The sequence below is a fragment of the Quercus suber genome, unplaced genomic scaffold (assembly GCF_002906115.3).
Source record: "Quercus suber isolate HL8 unplaced genomic scaffold, Cork oak 2.0 scaffold_89, whole genome shotgun sequence".
NCBI classification, from domain to species: domain Eukaryota; kingdom Viridiplantae; phylum Streptophyta; class Magnoliopsida; order Fagales; family Fagaceae; genus Quercus; species Quercus suber.
The window spans coordinates 261,075-269,620 of record NW_027069554.1 but is presented as its reverse complement, the minus strand read 5'-3'; the positions used below and the strand labels follow the sequence as shown (position 1 = coordinate 269,620).

At 35.3% G+C, this 8,546-nt stretch overlaps 1 protein-coding gene across 1 annotated transcript; it reads right to left on the bottom strand.

Annotated features, from left to right (window-relative positions):
- Positions 1 to 4,574: 4,574 nt before the first annotated feature.
- LOC112034247 (pentatricopeptide repeat-containing protein At4g02750) lies at positions 4,575 to 6,326 on the bottom strand. The gene has a single exon (XM_024067055.2). The coding sequence runs from the start codon at positions 6,324 to 6,326 to the stop codon at positions 4,575 to 4,577; it is 1,752 nt and encodes a 583-aa protein (XP_023922823.2).
- Between the last annotated feature and the right edge of the window lie 2,220 nt (positions 6,327 to 8,546).

Sequence of the window (8,546 nt, the reverse complement as noted above, 5' to 3'; positions counted from 1 at the left end):
CACTCGAGCAACTACTACAAGATTTCCAACCTAGTTGCCTTGTTGCCGACATGTTCTTTCCATGGGCAACTGATAATCTTGCTAAATTTGGTATTCCACTGTGAAGCACGAGTGCATTTACAGATTTGGGTGCGGGTGTGGGTGTAGTTGCGGTTGCGAGACTCGGCAATTTTTGAAAAAATATTTGCGGATGCAGCAATTAAAAAATTATAAAAAATATTTTTATTTATATTTTTAATATATTTTACTATTAAAATATTCTTAAAAAACACATTATATGTCCTTGGTTCACAAAACAAAGAAAGAAGAAGGCAAGAAACACAAAACAAAAAAGAAAACACAAAATAAGCAACAAATATTCAAAATAAAATTGAGAAATGACAGATTTATGATGTTTGGGCCTCATTCAAAGCCAATTTCGGCTGTTTCGGCATGATTCAAGGCCAATTTTTGCTTGTTTTGGCCGTTTTAGTCAGTTTTGGCTGCCGGCCGATACGATACAATTTGGCTGATACGACCTGAATCAGTTTGAATTGGTGCGAATTGGAGCCAAGTTGGCGCGAATCCGAGTTGAGTTGGTACAAATTCGTAAAAAAAAAAAAAAAAAAAAACCTCAGACGGAGCATTGACGCGTAGGCAATGGTGTCGTTTGCACGTCACCGCATCGAACGTGGGAAGTACCTCTGCTTTGTTCCCACAGTGGACAATCTTTGTCACTGTGCGTCAACTTGCCGCACTGGTAACATATATTAGGTAGCCTCTCATACTTAAAACTTACCCATCCTTCCTTGCCATTTGCCATTGCAATCTTGCGACCTCGACAAAGAGGTTTGGGCGTATCCACTGCAACCCTAAGCCGTATGAAATTAAAGGCATTCCCACACCCTTCCTCCGATGCTCTTGAATCTACATTACCGGCTATTGAAACGATCTCCTTCGCTACTGTCAATGAAAAGCTTCATAAGGGTAAATCATGAATCTGTACCCAGAAGCGAGTCACACTAAAATCCAGCTCTCTAATATCTTCATTTGTATCCATCCTTTTCAGAGCAACCAAATGTTTGTCGAACGTCCATGGCTCCCCAAGTAGAACCCTTTCAATATCTGACGCCTCAGGAAAGACAAACAAAACCATGTGATCCCCCATATCCCTAATTTCAAACCCCTTTTTGGTCTTCCATAACAAGGTGAAAGTCTTTGCTATGGCCTCCATGTTCAGAACTCACTTGGTATAAAATTTTGCTGCCAACAAGAATTCACCCACTCCTGGCTCATCTCGGACTACAAACTTACTCCCCTCAGATTCCGAGAGCGACAACTTCTCCCATGAACCTAACAACTTCTCCATCACCCTCGAAAGAAAACTAGCACTCACTCTCCTCACTGCTCACAAAAGCACGATAAGAATAACTAGAAACAGCCTCCCTCCCGAGTAGGCACTAAAACATTCTACTGAAAGCCAGGGTTTTGGCATGCCTTGCCCTTACCTCATAGAAACTAGAAGATTACTTTTATTTTTAACTAGTCGCAGACCCGCGCATGGCGCGTGTTAATTTTTTAGATAAAATATTATTTTAGTCTCTAGACTTTATATAAAGAGTTTAAAAAAAAAAAAAAGTTTCATCATATTTTTCATAATCTTGTCTATAACATTTTTTTCCATTATCATATATTTATTGGTTGATGATTTGCATAAAATAAACATTAAATAAGAGGTAAAACTATTTATTGTGTATGAAGATTATGATTATATATATATATATATATATATATATTATATTTATATAATTTCCCTAGTTAGAGTTTGATTAGTCTTAAGTTTAAATTTTGTATTATAATATTTAATTGTTGATTATTGATTTAATTAAGTGAATGTAATGGTTGATTTTATTGCACTATAAAGTTTTCAATGTCCTTTGTATAGCCATCTTTATTTTATTTCTTATTCCTCTAGACCACCTTTTTATTTTCCAAATAACGGTTATTAATTGACGTTTGATTTCATTTCTTTTTTTCTTCCTTCATTTATTCTTTATTACTTTGTATGTTCACTTGCTAGTTGTAAATTTTATGGTTATCAATAAAAAATAGATATCATGGATGGCTTAAATAGTTATAGATATAGTTACGTTAGTGGTATGTCAAAGGTTTTTTTTCCTTCTGAATTTTCAAGAAAATATGAAAGGCATTTCTCTAGTTTGGTCTCAATCAATTAAGATATCCATAATATATTAATGGAAATAATAATGAGCCTTAAATATTTTTAATGTATGAAGTGGTTAGGTTAGTAGCATGTCAAAGGTTTTATAAAAAAAAATTTAAAAATAATTCCAAGGAAATGTAAAATGCCTTTTTCATAAAAAAGAATTTGTGACTTTTTGAATGGTAGAAATATGATTGTTTTACTTACCTTGTTTATAGATTTCATTATTAAGTTATAAACATCTAAATTAAAGTAAATGAACATATAAATGCAAAATTATATGTAAAGTTACAACAGCACAAGATAAATATGTATAGATAATTTTTTTTTTTAATTCATGAATCATTATTTCACTGTTTACTTTCATTTTGCAAAAAACTTTACACAAACTCCTCTTTTGTGACAACTTTTTTTTTTCTTTTTGCCGAAACAACTTAAGGATATTAAGACTTAAGTTAACACATGTGATAATTGTAAAACACGTCAGTGATATGAAAAATAGAAAGATTTAAATATTTAAAAAACATTTTTAGTAGATTGTAATATAAAACATTTTTTTCTCAATATTTTATGTAACTTTTGCCATAAGATCAATATTGTTGGCATCCTTTAAAGATGATACATAATATTTTTGAGAAGAAGAAGAAGAAGAAGTAGAGACAATGCTAACACATAATATAAAATTATTAAGCTTGCGTGATTTAAATTTGTGGCAAAAAAAGTATTAATGTATCTATGATAAAAGTTTTTATCTAAATGATATATAGTAGTTCATATTTTTTTAGACTTGATTCAAAAAGTTCATTCTCAATAGCAATAAACATCAAATTATCTAAGTCATTCTATGTAATATAATAACAATATATTATTATACACTATATGTATAATGCAGTAGGATAATATTTAATCAAAGAGAATATAGAAGATAACAACTTAAAACACAAAACTAAATTACATCAACTCAAAGTAAAATTCTAATTAACACAAAAATTCATCAACCTAAAGAATTGATGCAATAAAAAAAAATCAAACAAAAAATGAAAAACAAATTGAGAGAGAGAGAGAGAGAGAGAGAGAGAGAGAGAGAGAGAGAGAGAGAAGTAACCTTTTTTGTGTGAGAAAACTATGCATAGAATGAAAAAGAAAATGTCAAATTTATAGTAAGATATTGAGAATAAGAAGAGTCAAAATAAAGGAAGATAAAAAGGTAGAGAAAGAATGATATTAAGATAGAAAGTAGTGGGAGATGAAGAAGTAAAAGGAAAGGAGAGTTTTGGAAAATTAATAATAAAAATAATGGTTAAAAGATATTTTAATTTTTAAATAATTAAGTCACCTTAAATGAGAAAATGTTTTAAAAAATATATAAGAAAAATTGAAAACAAAAAATGATGAGTGGCGGCTGATGTGGCTCAACGTGAGGTAGCAACATTAAATGCTACGCTTCAGCTTTTAGTAATATATAGATCAGAATAAAATAACACATGAATGAGCCATATCTACCCAAAAAAAGAAATTCCATATAATCGCTTTACATAAGTAAAGAGTGTGGATGTTCAACTGGACTTCCTTTAACCGCGTAAGAGTTAGCTCAAAAAAAAAAAAAAAAAAAAAAAAACAGCACCATCAATTTCTGTCGATTAGATAAACGGAAGAACTTAATATTGCAAATTTAAAAAAAGAAAAAACAATTTGGGAGAAAATTTTATAATTCTTTAGGTACTCCATTTAAAAGTTGTAAGTTATAGGGATCAAATTGGGGTGTGTGTATTTTTCAAAAACTTAAAAATGTTTGCCTCTCTCATATTTGAATATCTATAAAAATATATTGATACAAACTTGTATGCTCACCACTAAATTAAATCTTAGCCAATTATAAAAGGGTAAAAACAAAATCTTTTTCACCGACCTCTTCTCTTCTGCCGACCTTTTGGCAATCATGTTTCCCTCCTCTGCTATTTTTGCAATCCTTAAAGCATCCCAGAAAATTAAAAACTAAGGTCTGCTTGAACATTACTAGACATGCTTCCATTTCTGCTAGGAGGCATACACCTGAGCACACTTTGTATACATACTCTTGAAGAAACAACACGATAATTTGGTCCCATCTGTATTTCGATGTATTAAGATTAGTAATCAAGTGATCAACCCAAATTTCAAACTTCTACTGGGTTATGGGACAATGTTACATTTTTACTTACTTGATTTATCCTCTTGACTGGCAACTCCAATCTACAAAAGCAACAACTCCAGATCCCCATCCATGTCCTTAAATCTTAATCCTTATCCCATCAACTTGTACCCATAAGTTCTTTGTATTTAAGCCATGGATCCGAACAATATGGTACATATATTGTGAGCAAAAATGATCTCACCCATAATTTCCATCAAATGGAACTTTTATCTGTTGAAATGAAGCAGCATTTGATTCTGAAATTTTAATATCCAACTCCATGTGTATCAAGTCTAAAACACAATAGACTCTACTGAACGCAGGGTGTGAACTATCTCCTGAGAGAAATATATGTGCACTGCGGTTTTCCTCAATCCAACTACATCCTGGTTGCTTCTTGACTCCATTCTCCTTCATTTGAGCCCAAATTTTTTCAGCTTCTTCTCTCTTTCCACCGCTCAAAAACAATTCAGCCAAGATCAAATACACGCCAGAGTTACAAGGGTCTACTTCCAAAACCCTCTCGCCAGCAATCTTGCCCACCTCAATGTTCTTGTAAATTCTACAGGCTCCTAGCAAGGCTCCCCATACACTTGCAGGAACTTCAACTCCATCTGCTCTCATTTGATCTAAAAAGTTCATTGCCTCATCTATGAGTCCAAATCTCCCCAACAAATCAACAATACATGTATAATGTTCAATTTCTGGCTGAAGACAACACTTGGATTTCATGAAATCAAAGTAGTGCCTACCTTGGTCTACCAACCCAGCATGGCTACAAGCAGATAGAACACCAACAAAGGTTATATGATTAGGCATTATATCAGTTAATCTCATTCTTTCAAACATCTCGAGGGCTTTTTCACCATTTCCATGGTGTGCAAAGCCGCATATTATAGAATTCCACGAAATGATGTCATGGCTTGACATGGAAGAGAACTCCAGCAAAGCAGAATGCATGCTTCCGCATCTTGCATACATGGTAATCATTGCGTTGGAAACTGAAATGAAACTATTAAAACCGGATTTTATAACGTCTGCATGAGTTTGTTTTCCAAACTGTAAGGTTGGCAAGTCTGAACATATTGTCAAAACACTAGTGAATGTAGCTTTATCTGCGGATGGACCTGATTCTTTCATTCTAATAAACAGCTTTAAACCTTCCTCACCTTGATCATTTTCTCCTAATCCAAATACTGTGGCATTCCACACAGTTGCATCTCGGGCTGGCATCAATTCAAAAATCTGAATTGTACCCCCTACCTCACCTAATCCAAAATATCCAACAATCAAATTTGTCCATGTCACAACATCACTGTATGGGAATTTCTCCATAATAGCATGAACTTGTTTGATGAGCCCATTTCTTACTAGTTCCAACAGGATTGAGTTCCACATTTTTTGACATTTCTGTGGCATCTCCATGAAAAGATGTATAGCATGAGTAACTCTTTTGCTCCTCACCAACCCACTTATCAATTCATTCCAAGACTCAAAATTGTGCTCAGGCATTTTCCGAAATAAATCCTCTGCAATTTCAATCTGTCCATTTTCTAGATATCCAACCATCATTGCATTCCAAGCCCAAACATCCCTCACAGGCATGTTCACAAAGAGCTCACGAGCTTCAACAACCCGTCCTGCACTAGCCAGCCCTGAAATCATTATAGTCCAAGACACAATATCCTGAAAAATCATTCGTCTGAAATACTCTTCAGCCAAATCCAAATCTCCACAATGTACAAGCCCCCCAATGACCAAGTTCCACGAAATCACATCTTTCAACAGCATCCCATCAAATGCTTCTACTGCTTTGTAAATCATACCATTGCGAATATACCCAGCAACCATTGAATTCCAAGTAACATCTCTAAATGGCATCCCATCAAAAACCTCTTTGGCACCATCCATATCCCCACACTGCATCATTCCATCAATNTGCAACACCATTTTGCCGCATCCATGCATCATAGGTATTCCAAGGCTTGTTTTCCATGGGATCGATTTTTTTTTTTTTTTGGACCATAGTTTGAGACTATATGAACCTTTCAAGAAAGTTTCATGTGATTCTGAACCTTTTGTTATTCCTAATTTTCCAGGGGAGATAAAGTTGACAAGGATGCAACTTCCTGACTTCATTAAGCAAGAAGTTGAAACGGACTTTTCCAAGTGGTTGAAAGAAGTCATGGAATCAGATTTGAGAAGCGATGGGGTGGTTGTTAACAGCTTCTATGAACTTGAGCTAGCTTATGCAGAGCATTACAAGAAGGTTATGGGAAGAAAGGCATGGCATATAGGTCTAGTTTCACTATGCAACAAGGATGCTAAAGATAAAGCTCAGAGGGGAAAGGAAGCCTCCATTGATGAACATGAATGTTTGAAGTGGCTTGGTACAAAGTGTTGGGCTTTGTGGAGCCTAGTTTATTTTTGGCCGTTTTGTAGCCTATTCTAACCCTGTAAGCAGGATATAAAAGCGCTTTTATAATTAGGGTTTTGACTACTGTTGTTGTGTTTTTAGAGAGAGAGAGAGAGAAAAACATTGTAGCCGCACTTTGTATTTTTTCCCGATAATAGTGAAATCTCTGCAACTCCGTGGACGTAGGCAAATTGCGAACCAGTAAATACTGTCTTGTGCGTGTGATTATTTTTCTTTGACGTGTGTTTTCTCTATTTTTTGTTTCTTACTGGTTGGAATGTAGGTTGAATTCCCAACAACTGGTATCAGAGCCTAGGGTTAGGTTTGATGAGAGCAATGGCAGAGAAAGCAGGAAAGGCGTCTGGAATAGAAAAGTTCGATGGCACAGACTTTGGATTTTGGAGGATGCAAATCGAGGATTACCTTTATGGGAGGAAGCTGCATCTGCCGCTTTAGGGGAAAAACTTGAGGCTATGAAGGCTGAGGAATGGCTCTTCTTGACAGACAGGTACTGGGAGTTATCAGGTTAACCTGTCTAGGTCTGTTGCACACAATGTTGTAAAGGAGAAGACCACAGCAGATTTGATGAAGGCTTTGTCTGGTATGTATGAAAAGCCGTCAGCAAATAATAAGGTGCATCTAATGAAGAAATTTTTAATCTAAAGATGACAGAGAATGCATCAGTAGCACAACATCTGAATGAATTTAACATATCACAAATCAATTGTCGTCTGTAGAAATTGATTTTGATGATGAGATTCGTGCTCTGATCGTTTTGGCTTCTTTGCCAAACAGTTGGGAGGCATTGAGGATGGCAGTAAGTAATTCTATAGGAAAGGAAAAGCTCAAGTACAATGATATTCGAGATTTAATTCTGGCTGAGAAGATTCGCAGAAGAGATGTAGGTGAAACCTCAGGATCTGGTTTTGCCCTAAACCTTGAGACAAGAGGCCGAGGTAATAACAGAAATTCAAATCGGGGTAGATCAAAATCCAAAATTCTAATCAAACAGAAGTAAATCTAGATAGGCAACAAGTACAATGTTGGAATTGTGAAAAACAGGTCACTTTAGGAACCAATGCAAAAATCCTAAAAAAGAAGAATGAAGATGATTCTGCTAATGCTGTAACAGAAGATGTACAGGATGCATTACTCTTGCAGTAGACAGTCACTTGATGATTGGGTTTTGGACTCAAGAGCTTCGTTTCATACCACTCCACACCGAGAAATCATACAGAATTATGTTGTAGGTGATTTTGGTAAGGTGTATTTGGCTGATGGTTCACCTTGGATGTTGTAGGTATGGGAGATGTCCGGATATTGTTGCCCAATGGGTCTGTTTGGTTATTGGAGAAGTTGACATATTCCTGACTGAGAAGGAATCTGATTTCTGTTGACAACTTGATGATGAAGGGCATGCAATATTATTTGTTGGTGGCACTTGGAAGGTTACAAAGGGAGCTAGGGTATTGGCTGTGGAAAGAAGACTGGTACTCTATATATGACTTCAAGTCCAAGAGACACAATTGCAATTGCTGATGCAAGTACTAATACAAGCCTATGGCACCAGAGATTGGTCACATGAGTGAGAAAGGGATGAAGATTTGCTATCAAAAGGAAAATTACCAGAATTGAAGTCCATTGATTTTGACATTGTGAAAGCTGCATCTTAGGAAAGCAGAAAAAGGTGAGCTTCTTGAAAACTGGCAGGACACCGAAGGCTATCCCCACACTGCATCATTCCATCAATCATT